At 40.5% G+C, this 21,576-nt stretch overlaps 4 protein-coding genes across 9 annotated transcripts; 2 read left to right on the top strand and 2 right to left on the bottom strand.

Annotated features, from left to right (window-relative positions):
- Positions 1-741: 741 nt before the first annotated feature.
- On the top strand, positions 742-6,808 carry LOC124209957 (DENN domain-containing protein 5B-like). 2 transcript variants are annotated; one of them, XM_046608211.1, is made up of 22 exons: positions 759-1,004; positions 1,070-1,182; positions 1,250-1,686; positions 1,760-2,091; positions 2,159-2,337; positions 2,401-2,600; positions 2,668-2,780; positions 2,839-3,029; positions 3,094-3,305; positions 3,375-3,623; positions 3,730-3,913; positions 3,977-4,144; positions 4,229-4,325; positions 4,438-4,473; positions 4,637-4,775; positions 4,838-4,966; positions 5,038-5,159; positions 5,227-5,363; positions 5,427-5,545; positions 5,610-6,103; positions 6,167-6,350; positions 6,419-6,808. In XM_046608211.1, the coding sequence occupies exons 1-22, from the start codon at positions 920-922 to the stop codon at positions 6,603-6,605; spliced, it is 4,107 nt and encodes a 1,368-aa protein (XP_046464167.1). In that variant the 5' UTR covers positions 759-919; the 3' UTR covers positions 6,606-6,808. The 2 variants fall into 2 exon arrangements, with proteins under 2 accessions (XP_046464174.1, XP_046464167.1); XM_046608218.1 differs by lacking the exon at positions 4,438-4,473 and having other exon boundaries at positions 742-1,004.
- LOC124210002 (fucose-1-phosphate guanylyltransferase-like) lies at positions 6,687-9,082 on the bottom strand. The gene is made up of 7 exons (XM_046608263.1): positions 8,874-9,082; positions 8,538-8,783; positions 8,260-8,454; positions 8,103-8,186; positions 7,895-8,029; positions 7,531-7,830; positions 6,687-7,468 (listed from the first exon to the last, which is right to left on the bottom strand). The coding sequence occupies exons 1-7, from the start codon at positions 8,932-8,934 to the stop codon at positions 6,849-6,851; spliced, it is 1,641 nt and encodes a 546-aa protein (XP_046464219.1). The 5' UTR covers positions 8,935-9,082; the 3' UTR covers positions 6,687-6,848.
- A 557-nt stretch (positions 9,083-9,639) lies between these two features.
- On the top strand, positions 9,640-12,174 carry LOC124210009 (DNA primase large subunit-like). The gene is made up of 7 exons (XM_046608275.1): positions 9,640-9,952; positions 10,018-10,355; positions 10,427-10,657; positions 10,728-10,877; positions 10,951-11,133; positions 11,203-11,398; positions 11,464-12,174. Exons 1-7 carry the CDS (start codon positions 9,799-9,801, stop codon positions 11,760-11,762), a joined length of 1,551 nt encoding a protein of 516 aa, XP_046464231.1. The 5' UTR covers positions 9,640-9,798; the 3' UTR covers positions 11,763-12,174.
- Positions 12,175-12,179: 5 nt separating this feature from the next.
- Positions 12,180-21,013, bottom strand: LOC124209970 (b(0,+)-type amino acid transporter 1-like). Of its 5 annotated transcripts, none has more exons than XM_046608223.1 (15): positions 20,832-21,013; positions 17,776-17,981; positions 16,805-16,885; positions 16,665-16,731; positions 15,578-15,634; positions 15,247-15,474; positions 14,901-15,026; positions 14,710-14,809; positions 14,589-14,633; positions 14,379-14,502; positions 14,001-14,104; positions 13,345-13,441; positions 13,114-13,263; positions 12,885-13,053; positions 12,180-12,802 (listed from the first exon to the last, which is right to left on the bottom strand). In XM_046608223.1, exons 1-15 carry the CDS (start codon positions 20,884-20,886, stop codon positions 12,735-12,737), a joined length of 1,677 nt encoding a protein of 558 aa, XP_046464179.1. In that variant the 5' UTR covers positions 20,887-21,013; the 3' UTR covers positions 12,180-12,734. The 5 variants fall into 5 exon arrangements, with proteins under 5 accessions (XP_046464179.1, XP_046464185.1, XP_046464200.1 ...); XM_046608229.1 differs by lacking the exon at positions 14,001-14,104 and adding an exon at positions 13,571-13,674 and having other exon boundaries at positions 20,832-21,012; XM_046608244.1 differs by lacking the exons at positions 14,001-14,104; positions 15,247-15,474; positions 15,578-15,634 and adding exons at positions 13,571-13,674; positions 15,898-16,081; positions 16,207-16,265 and having other exon boundaries at positions 20,832-21,011.
- Between the last annotated feature and the right edge of the window lie 563 nt (positions 21,014-21,576).

Raw genomic sequence — 21,576 nt, 5'->3', positions numbered from 1 at the left:
AATAATGTCAACTTATCTAGGTGTGGTCACAACTTGAGATTTATTATCGGTTTCGAGATACGAGCAGGTTCTATTCCTCATTTGACACGCAAGTGAGAGGGGAAAAAACATAATTTCGAGGGCAACGCCTTCGTGATTTGAAAAACAAGAAAGATTGAAAAGACAAGGTCAATAAAAAAACATAATTAGGTATTAGTCTCAGTATCGTGCAACAATCTGGCTGCGAATTAATCATCGTTCATGGTCACAACCTTCAGAAGAAAAAAAAGGGAGCACCTTCAAACGTCCCGGTTGTCTGGACCAGAGCTATAGACTCGGTCTGGACGAATCTATCATTGACTTTGTGTGTACGTGTATGTCTGAATATTATTTAAAAATTTAGTATATTTGTACATGTATTTAAAGACAAAAAAAAATATTTTTTGGCATGAAATATACGTGCAAACCGTAATCACGTTGTCATTAAAAAAAAAACTGGATATGAATAATGGAAAGGGTCGCGTTCGGCGTTCGCAAAGTATCGTGACTACTTTTCAAGTTAGACTGTCCTTTTGGCATAATTTGAAATGACATTTTTATGGTTGACATATCCCTGATTTTTATTTATTTATTTTGTTTTGTTTTGAAAGTTACAGAGGTAGACACAATAAATTTTTATTCGATTTAAAATAATCCCGCTCTTTCGTCTAGACTCTAGATGCGCTTTTTGAAATTGGCAACGCTGAGATCCTGAGCTATTCTAAACAAAAGTGCAGACGACAGCAACAATGAAATTTTACTAAAGCTTCCTCTGTCGAAGGAAAGGCGCTTATTCTATTGTCGTCTCCAAGTTTAATCTTCTTTCGTCTCAAGTTTCCTGTGTTCATTTCAGTATGTTTTTGTGCACCAAGTCTAGTTATTTTACTCATCTACTTGCATAATGAATAGCTCAACCCAAGTGAATAATGTTTTTGATTATTTTGTTGTGTGTGGGCTCGACTCGACGCGAGGCTTAGTCCCCAATAGTAAGTAGACCTTGACATCTTATAACCTACATATTAAAAATTATATTTTATGTTGGCCACCACAGATGAGCACAATGCCCTATCAGGCCCATTGGAAGCTACTTATTGTCCGCAAGTTTTAGCTCACTACCCAGAGAATGTAGCCTGGAATCTATTTGATGGCGCTGCTGTCACCACGGTTTGTTCTTTTTCACCATATCCAGTTCAAAACAATTGCTAACGGATCAATATTTCACCTTGTTTAGCTATGTATGCCGTCAGGAGTCCATTTCTCATGTGTTCCAAAAGAATCTCATGATAAAAATAAAGAACCTCACTTTCATCCTTTCATAATAACCAAGGAGAATGGATCTAGAGTTTATGGATTTTCCTTGGTGTTTAATGAAGAAGTTGTTGACGATTCAATCATCAATGCAGTTAGCTCTCTGCAGAAAATGCACGCAGCACAGATTGTTGAAATTGCACCCAGATCCAATTTAGAAGTCTTTGAAGATCCTGCCACAAGCTCGAAATCCTTACCTAGGCATTTTAAAGTTAACAGCACCCGTCTATACGACAAAGCCAAGTGCACAGCAAAATTCGATGTCCTTCGCGATTCATTATTGGTTGCCAAGTGCATCTGTCTTATAGGACAGTACCCGGCTGTTGATGCCGCTAGAAATTTTCTGTTAAATTTCTACAGGTATGATTTAATGCTGTCGTGGTTTTCAATTGACATTTTAATATATAAGAATTGTGTATTTTTCAAAAATCAGACTGGCAGTGCATTCCTCAGAATTATCTACTTCGGGCGACCACCCTTTGTCCATGCTGAGTCCAGAATCCTATATCTATTACTTGTTGTTCTCCATTCCTTTACCCAGTCCTAATCAGTGCATAGTCATTCCCAACGTTCCGGCTCTGGAGTGGACTCAGTCATCAACCGCTGCGAGTTCTACCCTTATCTTTCAACGTCCATCCGTTCACTCTGAACTTCCTTTGTTCGAATACGAGATCGGCCAGGTCATTGATCTACTAGGGATCGACCATCTCATCCAATTATGGACCTGTTTACTACTTGAGACCCAAGTGCTAATCCACTCTCATGGTAAGACCTCTAATTGTTCTCTACGAATGTCTTTAATTCGGAATGCTAATCCTTTTCCATTTTTCAGATTTCAATCGATTGATGCTGGTAGCTGAGTCTTTGACAACACTTTTATTTCCATTCTCTTGGCCTCATGTCTACGTCCCCATCTTGCCGGATGCCATGGAAAATTTCCTCGATGCTCCGGTACCTTTCCTAATGGGATTACGTTCTCTTCCTTCTGACGACGCTCGCATTCCTTCAGAGGTACAATTTACTTATCGAACTGACAACTTTCTTTAACTAAAATCGCTTGTTAATTTTTTCTAGGCTAATTTGTGCATGGTGGACATTGATAATGATCGAATTACCATACCGGAAGATCTGCCCTCTTTCCCACAGCACAAAGAGTTGGCAGATGAGTTGAGAGAGGTGCTTACCAAATTACAACAAACTCCAACCACTACACATTCGTCATCTTCGTCTTACAATAAACAGGCCCCAAACACTAACATACAATCTTCTTCCTCGTATGAGAGAATAATTTTCTTAATTGTTTTCTTCTCTTCATCTAACGTTTTTAAGTTATTTGCACAGAAACAAACAACGCCAATCGTGGTCTCCAATGGCGCTGGCAAGTGGATCCAATGCTTCTGTTCTGGAACGATCGGAAGCTTTTCAAAAGATTTCTGCCATCGCTAAACGCACGGGTATGAATTCAAATACGTCTGCCATAAAACATTTTCCCTAATCCTATTATGTTTGTAGGCGTGTTCAGTGAAGATACTAAATGTGTTTCCATGAATGGCGGTATGGAATCGCAACCCGTTATGGTTACTAGCGATTTGGAACGCTACCTACGAGTGCAAATAGTCAATAACGCTATCCGCGAAATTTTCTTGAACCAATTTGCTCACATGTTTTCCGTTTATGAATACTTCTTTAACCAACCCAATCAGGTAGTAAAAACTAAAACTGCTTGCTTCACGATCCGCGGTGTTTTGAAATCATTTTACGTCACAGGATATGGATTCTTGGCTATCAAACAGAGACCAAGTTCATCCGTTTGATAAAACGACTTTTCTGTCGGATCAACCCGGACCGCATCTCCGGTTCATGTCGTGTTTCCTGGAAAGTCAAATGTTTGCTAACTTCATTGATGCCAAAGTTCTGGCCAATTATGGTCAATACAGCCACTCTGTTCGCGTGTTGGACGCACGTATCAAACTTTTGAAGTAAAGCCCTCTATAAATAGCCCACCGGTTTTTTTTCCCCCATTTTTATAAATATCCATTGGTTTTTAGGGATGGATACGGTGACTCCATGGTTCGTACGCCAGGCTACGAGCCTTGCACCTGGTACGAACAGACAGCTGCATTACTGGAACGGCGTCTTTTGAAACCGATGATGAATGTGGTTACACCCAGCGAAATACTCACCAACATGGATGAAAGACCAACCAATAAGAAGCAGAGAACCAATAAATTTTATCCGGGCTTTCCTAGTCTAAATAATTCGATGCTGACCACTGCCCCCTGTTATGAGACCATCGGGTAATTGCTTCGTTTTATTTCAATCGATACATTTGCAATGGGATTTCCCTTTAATTTCGCCACCTGATAATCTTGGGATTTTTTATTTGTTGTCGATGATGAGCAGGAAGAAAGGAGAGAAATCGCGGCGGAAGGAGAAGCCGACACTACAGAAATCCTACTCTATTGGATTCGAATCAAGTGGGATAGCAGAAACGATACGTGATAGTAATAACCTTGCAGTACCAATTGCTCCACGGCCGGCTGTGATTGCTCAGGGCAACTGGAAATTCGTCGAACAACTTCTACAAGTATCTCCGTTAATCTTTCATCAGCTTCAAATTAGAAACTCAGAAATGATTTGCATTTTCTAGGAGTGCAAGACTAAAACCAAGCGCTTGTTGGTGGGAAAAATGGGAAGCGAGGCTTTTGAATTGGGTCATGGACAAGTATCGGTCTCTGGTGTCGAAGATAACACGTTGATTGCTGGACTCTGTGATCTGTTAGAACGTGTTTGGGCACACGGACTGCAAACTAAACAAGTAATTATTCGAGAAAAAAAATGCTGGAGTTTCGTAATTTTATCCTCTATACTTCTATGAATTCACTGATATATTTGACTAAAGGGTAAATCGGCGCTCTGGTCACACATCCTTCATTATCACGATCAGAAAACAGCGCCGACGGTCAACAATCCCGTTAAAGCTTCTAGTCAAGCCCCAGGTATGATTTGCTTCCCTCTCACATACACTAAACAATTGAACTACAATAAAACAATATTGACTAATATTCTACTAATCTATGACTCAATAATAACATTATTTCCGAAATGCAGCTTATGCATTTGTCACATTGAGGAAAAGATTGCGGAGTAAGTTTCTCTTAAATTGTCAATCAGTTTCAAGGTTCAGATTTGGTTATTTTCCCTGTAGTTCTGTTGAACCCATTGAGTTTTCCTGCAAATATTTTTATCAGCTTCAATGTACATTCGTGCAATCAATTAAAATACTGTTTTATTGTCTATAACTTAACAGATCTTTCGGCACCTTCGTACGATGGCGATGGCGGTTTAGTGAATCGAAGTCGCACTAGCCATTCAGTCGATAACAGCCGTGCTGGCAATGCGCCCAACCGCATGAAACCTTTGCCGGAATCGTTGATCTTTGATATGAGGTGAACACATCAAATCTTTCCTTTCTATTTACGAACCATTCCAACTTTTCCTTGATGCGCAGGAATGTTCAAAACATGGCAGACATTAAAACCCACTTGGGTTATGCACGCGCTTGGGTGCGATTGTGCTTAGAAAAGAAGCTACTTTACGTACATTTAACCACTCTCCTGTCAGAAGAAAGTCTCCTAAGGTAAACTATTGATACAAATAGTCTGTATTCTAGATTCAGCACAATATTGCAAGCACATTTTATTCTTTAAGGACTTTGTATAAACGCTACGCGTTTTTGCGTTGCGAGGACGAGCGTAACCTCTTCTTGACATACCTACTAACACTCAACGCTGCGGACTATCATTCTTTTACACATACATACACCAACACTGGTATTAGCACGTTTAATTAAGTGTGGTTCCTACTGCTTTGTATGACATAATGGAATTTATTTTACAGTGATAACGTACCGTGTTTTGATCGTCCAAGCAAAGTCAAACATGTCGACTTGTCGCCCTTACCTTTTGCTAAGCGGGACGTTAGCTGACACTCAGGCCCTCTATTTTGCAAACGACCGTCTGGAACTTCTCTTTCAGGTAGCTTTCAAACTTTTTCCAATCAAATATGAATTTTATTCTTAAACTGCTACATTTTTTTAGCATAAAAACCTCGGAATACTCACCACTGTCCGAATTGGTCTTGAAGATCAAATTGGCAATAGCCGTTGGTTAATTGATCATGTCATTGTGCGGAATGAAATTACTGGCCGTGCTTTTAAGTAATGAACATTTCTTTCTTTTCATCGTGTATCATTGTTTTTAATCGTTGTCTTATTGGATCAGATTTCCGTGTGGACTTTGGCTTGGTAAGGACATCGAGGATGGATCCACGGAACGCTTACTAGTCGCGGCACCATACGACTGCAGCACAATGTGTGGGTCAGATTTAGGATCCATCGATCCTTCAAGTCATGGCAACGGTTCGCCAGCTCACAATACAGCTGGACCGGTGGGTTCACGCACTCGGTCGCCTAGTGCAACCCGTGCCGAAAGTTCGCTCACTAGTTCGCTTACAAATTTAGCCGGAAATCTCAATATCAACCTAAAAGGTGCTGGCACTCGTCGTAAATTTACAGAGTCTGAAATGCAGTGTCTGTTGGGAGAGGCCGTGAATAATCTTATAAAGTATTATCTCGAGCCAACGGGTGAACGAGGTAATGTTACCGCACTTCTATGCGGTGAGTCAGGATTGGTACCTTGCCTAGAGCTGGTCTTGCACCACGGATTCCGCTCTTCTAGATATTTTACTCGTAATCTATACCTGTGGGATTACTTGCGTAAGTGAAGACAAATCTTTCTGCCGTTTCCAACTTTGCTACATTACCTTGATTTTTTTACAGTGCAAGTCCGAGATTGTTACACCCAAGATCCACGTTCTGTAACAAGTGTGAGAGACTATGCAGACCCGTCGTCTGATCGACCCGCTCGCCGCTGGTTGTGCGATATCATCGGAAAGATTCAGCATTACGGGCATTCACTTGGAAAACGAGACAAGCAACAACTATTCCTTTGTCTTGCAGCAAGGTATGTAGATCTGTTGCCTTTGAACCTTTTAATCAATCCCAGATTCTTACTCTCGAATGCTTTAAAAGAGATAGGATGCTCCATCGGATTATTGGTCCTTTGGCGTCATGTTCGTCCACGTTGACACACTATGATGAGAATTCCTACTTGAGGGACAAGCGCTTACGCGACTACCTACAACCTCTGTTACAAACTCTAAGCGAAGAAAAGGTAAAAATTGTTCTGGAAGCGTCCATAACGCGGGGCATCGATTAGATTTTAATGAATAACTATTCCTCGATAGAAAATTCGCGATACATTTTATACGTATTCTGTTTTGATTTAAATGTGTAGATAGACTGGGTAAATTTGTCTGTTTATTTTACAATTTCAAGCGAAATGTTCCAATATGATTAATGGGTAACATATATGTACGTGTCTGGTCTGGTGAATACACCGAATAGTCGTCGAAAACGTAACATTCTGGTAGACTTTCACTTTGTTGTATTCAGCGAACTTTTAGGTTAACATATGGAAATTTATCTTCCGTGAAACATTTACTCTGTGCTGCATCATTGCTGGTATGTCTTTCTTTTGAACTATGTCTTCCATGCTAAAACGCTGCAGTTTTCTCATTTCATTGGACTCGGCATGTTCTAGTAAGTTTGTTACGCTTCTCCAGGTTGCGGTAAATGATTGACTCATTGTCTCGTGAGCTTCAAACAATTTGGCCTGCCACTGCGTAGAAGTTGTGGACGCTAAACTAGTGCCTTTCCATCCATGACTCTGCTCTATGGTTCCTTTCAAGTCATCATCCACTCGAAAGGCAATAGTGACGTAGAGCACCGAATTTTCTTGCTTCACTGCTGCAGTGTGAAACATCCAACCAGACGGAATTACGTTAATCACCGGATCATCAATCAGACAATGACTGACAATAGTCTGCTGCTCGCAGATAATCGGTACATTTACAATGCAACTATCCATAATACTATCTTTCATCATCTCGGCATCTGCTTCTATGCAGGACAGAGTTACAATTCCTTGAATTCTAGATGGATTTCTGAGGAATGATTGAACGTGTAGCTTCATCCCCAACGTCTGGAATAGTTCGGATGCAGGATTCAGATTTTCCAGATCTAGAAATAGTACAGAGTTGATGTATTTCGAGCACACACACAAACGGGTAAATAATACTTACATTCTGGCATAGTTCCTAAATGGTAGAAATGCGATCGCTCCAAGATCAGAATGTTCAGCGATGTATCTCCGAAATGACTAGCAATTTTGCGTTTGATTGTCGAGGAATTAGAAACATTTTTCCAATACAGTTTTTGTTCGGCAGGACGAGATCCCATGCAGGCTAGAAAATCGCCGTATATACACGTTTCGTTGCGGTAGAGATCCTCACATTCCTCAGCAAACGCCACCATTTTCCTCACGAGTCCTGGTCGGCACCAAAACATGCTGTCGGTATATACTCTTTCCTCTTCATTATGGCCTTCAGAAAAGATTTTTTTGTAAAGCGCGATAAAGCGCAACTTGAATCTGACTTAAATTCTCACCAAATTTAAATAAAGCCTTTTTTGTTTCCATAGTGACATAATTCGGTTTCTGTAAAACTTCAAGGCAAGGGCTTAGCCTACAATTCTCCTCATTTCTACACCACTCTGGAAGCACGTACACACCATGCGTATTTCCTAATTTTCAGAATGGAAATACTAATTTTAATTTTTTTGAATAATTTCTAAATTATGATCTAGGAGCTCCTACCTATTGCAATAGTGGATGGATGACCAATGGCTACAATTCCATCTTCATCTAGTTGGTTAAACTTTTCTTCAAGACTTTCAAGACCTGAGAGATAAATTATTATGTAATACCAAAAAGGACAAATGAAAAAAAGAAAGAAGAATTATTAAACAATTACCTTCTAAACAAAAAGTTTCTATATCATCAGAAGCACAAATAAATATTCCTCCATTTTTCATCAGTTTAAGAAAAGGTGAAGTAATAATAAATTTTAAATTTAGAAGTGTTATTGCTTTTCCTTCAACTTCTAGTGGCAATGGACAAAATAACTTTCCAGTACAGCTTAAATTTGGTAATCTTTTACTAGATCCCCCTAAAATAAAAATATTTTTTAAAGAAATAAAAAAAATAGTATTAACTGAAACATGTAAGTAGGCCTATAACATCAATTCCTACCAGCATGACTAATCCAAATTTTCATCTCAAATAGATCATTGGCAAAAAGTTTTTTTAAATGTTTCAGAATATGAAAGGTAGATCCACCTGACCCCAAAGCATATCCAGGACAATCAGCAATGACTAAATATTTAGTAGCCCTTGGTATTTCTCCATTTTCCAGTTTCTCATCAATTTGCTGTTTGAAACATTCTTTTTGTTCTTCATCTCCGGCAGATATGACTACACAATCCCAAAAACCATCGTCTAAACAGATAAAAGGTAAAATGTCAAACAATCTCACTGACTTGTGATAATTTGTGTGATGGATGAAGTTTTTACTTGTTAAAAACTAACCTAAAGATGTTTTGTTAAAGTTTTCCGCTAACTGAACCATGTACTTCTGGATTCGTTCCATTTTTGTGACTGTTGTAGCATTTTCCAGGACGACGTAGGCTTAGTAACTTTGCCACGTAAACACTTTAAACAGTCCAAATTTCATATTTCAGGTAAAAACACAGATGTTTATTGACGTATTCAAAACATGGGAATTCAGAGACCCCTGGAGGGTGTTAGAGAAAGATAACACGGGTAATTTATCGGACTTCGGATATGATTCTGAGCCTAAACCTTTGGGAAACGAAGTTATTTACTGATACAGATTTCTGGAATTAAATATGTTTTAATTTTTGACGAAAAAAGCGAAAAGTAGTAATCATTTTCATATCACAGGTAATGTGTCGTCTGTCTCGTGTCCCGTGTGGTTAGTTTGAATTGCAAAACAACGAACTCTTATAGACATACCATGGACATACTGCAATTAGCGAACTCTTTCATTTTCATAGAGGCATTCGCACTTAATTATTTATGGTCCAAAATTTAATTACAGTCGTCGCAAGCCCGCAGCTGCGTGAGACAATGAATTGGGTGAGGCAAAGATTAGATTTCCTGCAATCCTTGCAAAATTCTAATTAATAAAAACTTTGAATAACTTTAAAGCTATTTAATATGCATGATTTGTATCTAGCAAGTTCGCAAGTCTTCGAATTTATTTTAGAGCGGTTGCATTTGCATGCAACTTGCAATCAATTTGGAATCCTTTTTTTTTCGCCAATTTTATATCTGGCATCACCGTTGCTTTAGTTTGAGCGCGAAAAGAGATCTTTTGTTGTTTCATTTACCGTCTGCTACTCTGCTTTATGTTAAGTGTTAACCGCGCAGTAAACTTGGTAGAAAAAAAATTTTGTTGAATAAATTCCGAGGGAAATAGTTACTTTTAAAAATGGAATTTCAACGCAACACAGTTCGGCGAACTATAAAAAATTCTATGAAGCTAAGAAGTGAATATCCTCATTCTCTGCAACTATATTCCGTACCTCCCAGTGAAACCATCGGTTTGCAAGAACTTGAAGATTGGGCTGTCGAACGTCTCAAAGGTATAATAATTGGTCATAACTTCTTATTAATTACCTCCGTAATTACTTCAAATTTTTATCAACAGTTCTTAGGACAATAGAGCGTGTCAATCTGAGTAAAAATGCCAGATTCTCTGATGATTGGAAGACTGCCCTGAAAAATGATTTACAAAAGCAGAACTTGAACAGTTGGTATCAACTGAGCTCAAGTATCAAAGATGATAAGATGGATGAAATCATTTCAAAAACACGACAGAAAGATCATGTTTCTCACTTCTTGATGAGACTTGCATATTGCAGGACTGAAGAGTACAGGCGTTGGTTCATTGCTCAGGAAACTGATCTCTTCCGCTTTAGATTTTCGATGGAAAGTTCAGAAGATATCAGGGCATTTATGAAAGAAAACAAAATGAATTTTCTACCCGTATGTAGAGATATTGCAAATATTCACCAAATTATTACTTATTTAATTATATTTCACCAAACATTTTACAGATTCCAGAGGAAGAAAAAAAGAAGATATTGACTAAACTTATACATGCTGCCCAATTTAATGCCAATAAAGTTGATGCAGTGGAATATTACAAGGTTCCCTTTACAGAGGCTTTAGATTTAGTTCGCCATCGCAAAGTATACTTGCAAGCCGGATTTGCATACATTCCAAGCGAGGACCTCGTTTCCATAATCACAGCTATGTTCCGCTCTCATTTATCACTTGCTATGGCGGTAAAAGAAAATAATTTTTTAATATTCACTGAATAACTTATTTAAAGATATTTTTTTTATTGGATTGAAGCTTACTATGCGTTCACTACCAGAGCTAGAGGACGATCATCGAATCCGTCGCTTACTGAATGACTTTGATAAACGATATACCGGTCAAGATTTTAACTCTCTACAAAATAAATCTTCTGGTGCCGCTGTAACACCAGAAATGATTGATGGGGTAAGACCAACAAATTTCCGTGCTTGCTTTATAAAAACAAAAATAGTAAATCATTAAAATGTATGATTTGCAGTTGTCAAAACAATCTTTCCCACTCTGTATGAGACATTTACACGAGACATTGCGTTCTACTCATCATTTAAAACACGGCGGACGTATGCAGTATGGACTTTTTGTCAAAGGAATCGGACTTAGCTTGGAAAATTCATTGAAGTTTTGGAGGGAGGAGTTCTCCAAAAATATGGATATGGATAAGGTTGGTAAACCTCCACCGAGGATCAAAGTTTCATCAAAACTTCTCCTTACATTTCCCTATTTCCTTTAGTTTGAAAAGCAATACGCATACAATATTCGCCACAATTACGGCAAGGAAGGAAAAAGAATCAATTACGCACCTCAAAGCTGCATCAAAATCATTACTGCCAGCGTAGGTCCGGGTGAGAATCACGGTTGTCCGTTCAGACACTTTGATGCTGCCGTCCTTCGACAGAAAATGACAATGAATCGTGTTCCTCAGCCAGGTAGTAATTAATTTCATATGCATGTCTTTGATCACGTAATTTAATTTGTTTTGGTGCCCTTCTAGCGATTCAAGAAATAGTCGATCTAGTGACACGCCATCATTACCAGATTGCCTGCCAGCGGTACTTTGAAGCCACGCACAACACCGAGATTGATAGTGGTATCCAGCACCCAAACCAGTATTTTATCGAAAGCCAAAAGATCCTCAACGGTGAAGTGAAGGAGAAAATCAAGGGAGCGAATAAGGTACAGACCATTCGTGCTACTCTTCCAGCTAAAGTAGAGAAACTTGAAACAAATGAAAATGAGGTTCTCAGCGAATCCGTTTTAGCAGCAATTGATATGGATGATGATTTCAACTAAATAGTTTAAATCAACTTTTACTTGAAAGCCGTACAAAGGGTTTTATCGATAAATTGTATCTAGCTAGAAGTATTGCGCACTGCATTCGGTTGATCAATAAGATTCCCCAACTGAATAAGCTTGCCTTTTAGAAGTTTGTAACAAAATCGTAGAGATCGTATGTTAAGGCGCGTTTGAACTTAACTTGAATATCTTTCCCACGGCATCAGATGTATATCATTTCTTATCTAAAATGTATCCCTGAAACTTTGCGTAATTGAATTTTGTAAACTCAAAGTTTCATCCGAAAAGAAAGTTTTGGTGCATTATTTGAAAGGGAAACTTGCGTCCGCTCAAAGTACTTTTTGAGGTTGGTGTGCTTTTTCCTAATCGTCAAAAATAACTTTTGGAACAATAGAATAATAGAGAGAGACATACTTCGTGATTGGCACTTGTGTATTTTACTTTTCGGTATGCATGCTGTACAAAATTTCACAGTCACTAAACGCTGAAGTTTACAATTCAGTGACTTTGATGTTTTTAGTACACGGAAGCTGCGGGATAAAAACTTTTAAGAAAGTCTAATTAACGAATCCCTGTTTTGAAATAATCTCGCCACATTGGGGAGAAATTGAACGATCTAGAAAAGTAATAGTACTATGGTTTTTGTGTATATGCAAAAAAAAAAACATTCTAAATTAACAATACAAACTTTGTGTCTTTTGGTAAATTTCGATCAAATTGTAAAATCTCCTCAAGCTCATCGTTTCAGCATGATACCAATTATGAAAAAAGGGATGACTGAGGAGAAGGGAAAGACGACCATTTTTTAATATGTAGATTGCATGGCAATCATCGTACCAACACAAGGTTTTAACACATGGCCGGGAGTAACAATAATGTACACGTAATAATACCGCCACCTAAAGTGGTTGACCTATACACGGACATTTTTCGGTTTGTCATCGCTTACTTGATCGTTGCGGTAACACGTTAGTCTTCCGCCATAGACGTTGACGGAGCCACTTCCAGCAATAACTGCAAGAATGTTGTAACATAACCTTTACAGAATTACAAATGATCAGTGAATTAATTGTGTTTCCTTTTTCCCTTTTAGAGATTTTCAATTGTCAAAGCACTTACTCATTCCGGGCAACACTTTCTTATAATAAACGAAAGGTACGTAGAGAAGGAATCCAGCCAGAATGAACAAGGTAGCGTACAAATACTCGATTTTCGGATTGTCCACGATTGGCCCAATGACCAGGTAAACGGAAATGATTAGCACGATGACAGGAATGATAATCGGTACCTGCATTTCAAATTATTGTTATTCTTGTCTTTTAATTGGCTTTCCAGATTTCAACTGTACCTTGTAAGGCCTGGGTGCGTCCTTTTTGGTGAACCTCATGACGATCAATGCGAGCATGGCGGCTCCGTAAAAAATCCATGCCGTGAAGCTGAAAAAGTCAATTAGGCTGGCGATATCTCCTGGGATGATCATCATGAGCGCAACGGCGCTCTGTGTAGGCGTAAGTAAGGAAGAAATTTGTAATAAATTCCATGTTACGCTGAACTTTTAGTAGTAATGATTTTTTTTTACATTGAAAAGGAGCGCAGGAGATGGAGTCAACCGACGGATGTGAACATAAGAAAGGACGTCGACTAGATGCCCTTCTCGACTCGCCACGTAGCACAACCTAAACGAACGTAATTATTCATTATTTTCTAGCGAACGTTCATTAGTGATCAGCAGCGTCGTTCTACTCGGCGTTAAGCAAGGTTAATTTAACCAAATGGAGCGTTTGAGGAAAATCAAATTCTCCTACCTTCCACCGACGAAGAGTGTCCCATTAGCACTGCCGAAGCAACTGATGCACACGGCTAGTGGCATCAACCAAGCTAAGGTACCCAGCGCTCGAGTGCCGAAAGTCTGTATCCATCACCAACACCACCCCGACCAGACATTCGTTTTAGCAAGAAAGAAAATGAAAAATTGAGGATAGAAAAATAGTCAACCCCGAGATGGCGTTCAGAGACAGATCGCCCACGACAGACAAGTGACGACGGACACGGGTCGGAGGATTTAAAAAACAGGAATCAATTTCAAGTTTGAAAACTAACTACTCTCTACCGCAGAAACATGCAAAGCAGCTTAGTTGATTATTTAATAATTAGCGAGCGAACAAAAGCTAATTAATTATAATAACAAGCAAGCACTATTGATCGATGATGAGATGGACTGAGATATGAATCAACCTTCCGGCTGTGAAGAGACTTCCGTTGCCAGCGCCGAATGTGGACAAGACAACACCTAAAGGCATCAAGAACGCCATGGGACCCAAGAGTCGATTGCCCCAATCCTGAATGGGTAAACAAAAAAATCACACAGAAAACCCATGCAGTTTTAACGATATAAGAAGCCATGCTGTGTTGACTAGTTTAAAGTAAACTACAAATTAAAATCTATGAATCTCTACTAGTGCTGTGGAAGTTAACAAAGTCATCTTTGTTATATTCATGCAGCAGTTAAAACCGAAAGACGTTTGAAGAATGAGGGTTTGCATGATTTTTTTTCTCAATAATCCATGCCAAACTTAAAACGAAAAAATGTACAAAGTAAAAAGAATTGCGTACCACGGCGACGGCTTCGGACTGCATCATCTCCGTTGGCGACAGGACGGCCAGGTATGCCACGTTGACCAAGACGTAGCAGGCGGTAGTCAGAGGAATTCCAATCATGATGGATCGAGGAAGATTCCTGATTTAACCATGTCGAAAATTCGATCCCGAACGTTAATTCCCATTTTATAGGTTTTTGTTATGTGTAACTGTAGTGTGTCTTACACAAAGGGATTCTTCAGTTCTTCAGTGACGTAGTTCAGGTTGTTCCTGTTTTCCAGAAAAGAAAAGAAAAATGCAGTCGTCAGTGATTTATCCTGTGGTTGAAAGCGAAAAGGAAATTTACCATCCGTCGTACGCCCAGAGACCACTGTAGAAGGCAGTGGCGATGTCACCGAAAGATGTAGTTGAACCTTCAAATCCCTGGCTCAGGTACTGGGTATTGCCTAATCATTTTTTTGGGGGGGTTTTTGTTGGTTTGTTTATTGCTAAGTTTGACTTAACTATGGAATGATTGAACAGATTTCTGCAACTTACCTATGCCGATCATGTAGAGACCACCGGCGATGATGATGGCGATGGCCACCAGTTTGGCTGCCGTAAAGATATTCTGTACTTTGGTAGCCAGCTTAACACTGAAACAGTTGATAAAAGTTATCAGGCCTAGGAGACGGTCCACCGAGAAGAAGCGGTAAACAAAAAAATAGAAAGAGCAGAGTAGGAATTATTCAGAAAATAACAAATTTAATAATTGATTTTTTTTTTCAAGGATGCGCCTAAAACGGTTCGAGTTGTTAGAAAAACATGCGACAATCAGACTACAGCAGCCTTCTTTAAAGCAGTAGTAGTAGACCTACATGCAAAACCAGGTCAAACTACTTACAAATGCAGAGTGCAGCTAGCAAACGTGTCAGCGTATATTTGGAGTCGTCCGGCCAGCAAAATTGCAGTGTACTCATCAGAGGAGCGATCGAGTATTCAGCAAATGCCAAGGATATGATGGCCATGGAAGATGTCCTCAGGAGGATCACCGATACCCAGGCGAATAGGAAAGACATGACTGGACCCCAGAAGCGATGACGGGGTGAGTCGAATGCTTCTTTAAAGTAAACTAATGAAACACTCTGCTAGTTAAATCGCACTCTTCGTATACATGTACAATGTCAGACGATTCGACTTTCATTCGAATTGGCGTCTATTTGTGTCATGCTTACTGTACTCGCCGCCGCTTTTCGGGATGAGCGTGCCCAATTCGGCGTAGCATAGGGCGCCTTCCGACGTACAAAAGTCACAACGTTACATGCCATTATAAAAACAAACAAACAAACATTCAAATGAAAACAAGTCAGCAAACTCATGCGAGGAAATCCGGTCGAGACTCTTAACTAAACATGGAAGCTCACGCGATCTATAGAAAATCATTCCCAGTCAAAATGCGATCGGGGACCTAGTTTATCGTGCAGTCACAGTAGATTTGCGATCATGCGAGTCAACTTGGAAGAGATGTAGTAGCATGATTGTGTGGGATTTGTACCGATAATGGCGACGCAGAGGATCTGAATGATGAAGATGGGCGGTTCGCATTCGGTGACGAAGGCCTCAACTGTGTATTTAGCAAAGGCTAAACAAATAATGGCCAACTGAGAGGGTTTTAATACCAAAGTACAAACCCAGCTGAATATGAAGGCTGGCAGAGAGCCGAACGCATGGCGATAGTACTGTAATTTATAGAGAGATTTAGACTCTTTCCTTCTTTTCCCGCGTTAAACTTGTGAGGGTTTTGGGTTGAAAAGAGAAAAAAATTTTTGTAAGGGATTAAAGTAACAGTTAAACGGCGTATTACGGCGTATTCAGCTCCCGATTCTGTTATCATCGTGCCCAATTCAGCATAGGATAGAGCCCCTGTGTGAACAAGGATTGGAATATGAAATGCTGCTTTATATCCTTTCAGAGGACATTGGGTTTTCGCTCAATGACCTTATCAAATTATTATCCAGCTTAAATTTTAACGCTGTGCAATAAAATCAAAATTCCTGTGCTCGGTTGGATTCTATTAAGACCCTTAAAGACCAAGTGGGCTTGAAAAGAACAGGTGAGATCAAACGTTAAGCTCAAGGATTGTTTCGTAAACACTTCAGCGTGACTTTTAGCGGTAGCATTGTAAATAACACAACCAAGTAAATATTGACTGCACTTTTTCTTCAGCCCGCTTTTGCGTCCTTTACGAACTGTATTACAGCAGTTGACTGAATTCCATTTTAAAAATAAAAATTTATGATCGGGTCGTAAAATAATAATTACCAAGTGTCGAGAGTAGACCACAGGCAGCCCAGATGACCAGGAAGAGACCAGGCGACTTGGTTTTCACCTGATAAAAAGTTTTAGTTTTGTTTTTTAAAATTATTCGCGCGCTTTTTTTAAAAATTGATAGTTTCACATACCAGTAGCGTCGACGGCGAAACGAAAATGCCCGAACCGATCATTGTTCCAACAATTAGAGCCACCCCACTGACGAGTCCCACCTGTCATAAAATAGTTATGACATCGTTACCGTCAGTTAACATTATTATTAGAAAAACACCGATCGACGCCGGTTTGACAGCTCTAAATTAGTTGGGATTGATTGCAAACCCGTGTCGCATCGTAGCGTGAAGGCACGTTCTACGCCGAACAGATTCATCCCCAAACAAAACAACGAAAAGGCTGAGCTGCGTCAATGAACATGGCCCGAGTCCAGCGAGCAACAAAACTCGGAAAAACGACCTTGCGCTTTTGCCCTACTCTCCTAACATCAATCAAGACTTATTTTGCACACTTTTTGGCAAAACACAAAAACAGTGTCATGTTTATGTGTGTTGTAGCCTCGGGAGAGATTCCACGGGTGAGACGACTCACGTGATCCACGTCGCCCCGGCTCCCGCCAAAGTTTTTTCTAGATTCCTTCACTGATTCCATACCCTTTCAAGGGCAGCTGAAAGAAGCGAAAGCAAAAGTTTGTCCGATCCCAAATTTAGACGACTGCGCGCCTTCGTTATCGTTCCCTCTCTCTCTGTCTACGCCGTGTTCCACGTATATACTACGGAAGATGTTGAATACCTCAAAGGGTGAATGGCGGACGTTCTGACCGCATTCTCTCGTTTGGCGCCCACTACGGAATCTGTCCTTTTTACTCAAAAGCGTTAGCCATCCAATTGTTTTGCTCCAAACTGCACGTCGCCCGTTTGTTTTCGTCAACAGACCGGGAAACGCTTACAATAATCGCCCCAACCATTTAGTATTCGTTGACGTCTTTCAAATAAAACGGGACGTTGCGTCTGTAATTGGGGGCAACATCAAACTGGGCCGTTATGAATAGGGACACTGACGACTGCTGTCCATTTACAAGCGCAATCTAACGATTTAGTTTGTATACCCGTCTCTCGAGGTGAAGAGCGTCATTCGGCGTTGACACGTCCCGCTCCATGCCGTCATTCCGCGGATTGGAGCTGGTTGCATCATCACTATTGCTGCGGCTTCGGCTACCGTCGTCTCCGTTGGAAGTTGGCGTTGATGTCCCGCTGTCGCTAACTCTTCCGACCGTGTCTTTGATGAGGCTGTGATGAGGCTGTTCAGCACCTCCTATGAACGCACACACAAAAAAAGGAGATGAACGGAGGAAACAGACCACACAACAAAAAAAAGGGAGGAACTTGTGCGATCCCCCCATCGACCATTAGTCGCTTTTATTGGGAAAGAAGTTGTTGCGCAGACGGCGGGCAATCTCTCTGACGCCAGCCAAGAAAAGAGCCTCTCGCGTGAGTAACTTTGACTCTCCAAAAAGACAAACTTGACTTTTGCTCTTCCTTTTTGGCTGGGTGATGGATCGTTTTTAATATGTGTGTCGCCAAAAAGACACGCGAATCAATTTAAATGTCTCTCTCACTCTCTTCAATGTCCATGTTTTGTTTGCCAAATGACCTACTAGTACTGTTGTATATTTGTGTGTGACTTACACCATCAAGTCACACGCACGCATATTGCTTTGGTGCAATCTCACATGCAAGTTTTAAGACTTATTTGCGTTTGCCACATGCTTGTATTAGCGCGGGACAAAGAAAGAAAAGATTCTCGTTGTATAGGATTCGAAAGGGGCAGGCATCGAAGATAAATTATAGGGCGCGGTCTGTCTTTTTCCTACTGTAGGGTCCCATGTCTGTACATATTGATTTCGGCGCCGTCGGCCGCGACGTTTTCTTACGTCTCCGGACGCATGCGCTCTTTGTCGTTGTAACACTTCTATTCCTTCTGTTGATGAATTCATCAAGTTGATGGGAAGCCTTTTTTTATTCCCACCACCCCCTTGAAAATTTGAACTTTTTCTTGTGTTTGTTAGTCAAAGACTTTTGTAAGTAGAAAGTTAATAGAAAATAAAAACCGAGAGATTCAGTGGGGGGGAAAAGAGAGAATAGAAAATAAATTCTCCGAGCTCGAGGGGTTGTGTGTGTGTCTATTGATAGGCCAAGGCAACGGGTATAGCGCGCGCGTGAGGAATAAGGATTCCATGCCAATGTCGTTAACGGCTGCGCGTTTCCATCTTTTTCTATCTAAAGAGCGGAACAGTTTTGTTGTGATGCACATTTCGCTCATTTATGGCGGACGTGACACGGCGTGCGATTTAAGCGCACTCTCCCAGTGTAGCGCTACACATCACGCGGTCCCAACGTTGTGCCAAATGGCCCACTAGAGCGGACCACTGGTCGGATCGCACGCTAAACTGCAAAAATATCCACATACTGGGCTGAACATGCTGCTGCTCCTGGTGTGTGTGTGCGGCAATGCGCGTGCCAAATCTTGTTATTCCCATACACCACTGTCCGAAAAGAGTTTGCCGAGTCTCTTTTTTTTTTGTCTTCCCGAAAAAGCAATTAAGGATTCTTAGATAGTTAATTCCTTACAACCGTTGGACTGACCCCCCGGTCAAGTCACCGAACGAATGACAAATCTATTGATCGAATTTAATCAGGCGGTCGATACACACACACACACACCCAAATCCAAGGAAATCTATAATGCGCATACTATGCACAATTCTTAGGATTAGGTGCAATACATAATCCTGTCATTCCGCAGCCGAAACTAAATATTAATCAATAATTTTGAAAGACCGCCGCGCCACTGTTGAATAATCGAAACGCCAATTTCCGGATACTACTCTCACTACTAAAACAAGGGAAGGGGAGGGGAGGGAGAAATGGGGGGAAAATATTGCAAGGTAAGTAAACTCACCAAGTTGTAGAGCGGTAACATGTTGAACCATTCTTTCCGGGAACAACGCCGAAGACTGAATGACGACATGGTCGTCGTGAGTTTCACTACCGGTATACGAACGACAGCGCGCGCGCCCATACGGCGACGTCGACTACGCCGGCGCCGGTGAGTAAATTTAGCACACAGTTCTAACCCTGCCAGCTCAGCGCATCTGATTTGAGAGAGAGAGAGATTTTTGTTTTTCTTGTCTCTTTTCTTTTCTTTTTTACACGTTTGGTTAGTGTATCACGGTAGCCAGTCTACAACACCTCCCGAACCGCTCCGTTCGATCACATTCGCTGCCAATCCATTTAATCGATTCGAAAGCAGTAAAAAAAACGATGTGATCTGGCGGCCATCCAGAGTGCCACTCTCATTTTCGACACCACCCTAATCGATCGATTCTCGGGTTTTTATTTGACTGTTTACCCTTTTTCACCGTGTTTACTCACGGTAGAATTTAGTATGCGCGGGAATATAGCTGAGACTAGAAACAGCTGGGGGGTCACACGAGAACGGGAGAGAAAGTCGCTCGCTTTGCGTCACACAAGTGAAATTATTTAGAGTATAACTCCTGATGGACGCAACTTACGAAATAATAAAAAAAGAAAAGAAATGCCAAGTGGCATTGGTGATTTTCTTTGAATTTTCCGTGTTGAGAGTATTTTTCCTTTTTCCCTATTAACATATGTCCCGCGGTCATGCCATCCAGTCACTGACCTTCACTTTTTAACGGCTCATCCTCAGGCGACACACGGCTTTGTTCCACAAGTCTTGACCATCCAAAATAGCCAACAACATTTTCTGGGTTACTTTCCGGTACTTAACAACAATATCGTCTTTACCATCGCAAAACAAAGAAGAAGAAATACAGTAAAAACTAGAACAATCCCTCTTCCAGCTCTCCAACATCAGCAACTTTATGTTACTGCTTTTTATGTTGACGTCTACTTCGAGTTAGCTTTGGCTCAAAGAGTGTTTATACCAACGACAATCTAAAGACTGTCAAAAGCCACAATAATGATGCCATTTTCTTTTACAGATCGATTTGCACTGTCAGTGTACAAGTCATTCACCCATTAATGCTTTTTTATAGACTGGAATTAAATTTATCTTAAACGTAATATTTTTATCCAGTCGAAACTGAACATCCGAATTGGCAAATCTGAGTTATATTCTCACCTTTTCGTTGATGAAGATCGAGTTCGTCGTTTGCCTGAAAGGTGGGGTTGTCCATATTTATAAAAATATGACCACGAAACACTTTTGTGAGTCGTATTGTTTGAGGAACCTTGAAACTGGTGGTGAACTGAGCGATTTAGACAATGAACTGTTCTGGACGAGAAACGACAGCCAACTGACTGAAAGTTGGGGCTCCCAGTTCTGCAACGTCCTGACGTATACGCACTCGGGCAAAGGAGGGAAAACCGCTGTTACAGCGGTACGATTTTTTAGTGGGAACACGGAAACACGGTTTGTCATTAAAGAGATTCCTTATCTGCGGGTAACGTGGGAATGTTCACGGTTTTCTCTTCCTTGAACGAATACAGAAAAGACGTAAAAAAACATTCGTGAGCTACGTCACTGGCCACTTGATTATTTCCACCCTGTTGGTCTTGTACAAAAGCACAGTACGCGGACACGTTGGACTCGCTAACAATAACAAGGAACCATTAACATCATTTTACGGGGAAAAATTGCTTACATCATATCCGATTCAATTGTCGGGACTATCACACCCGCGTCTGTTGTAAATTTGCGTGCAAGTATGCGTTGACGACCGATCTATTAGAAATGGTATTCCTCTTTCCAGTTACGCTGCTGTATTATTGATACATTCACCAGTTCACGTCAGTGGGTTTCTTCTGGCACCGACGTGATCATCGATTATTGATGTTTTCGATGAGTTGAGACCATCCTTCATCAC

Source organism: Daphnia pulex, chromosome 2 (genome assembly GCF_021134715.1).
Source record: "Daphnia pulex isolate KAP4 chromosome 2, ASM2113471v1".
NCBI classification, from domain to species: Eukaryota; Metazoa; Arthropoda; class Branchiopoda; order Diplostraca; family Daphniidae; genus Daphnia; species Daphnia pulex.
This window is presented reverse-complemented; position numbering and strand designations above follow the sequence as displayed.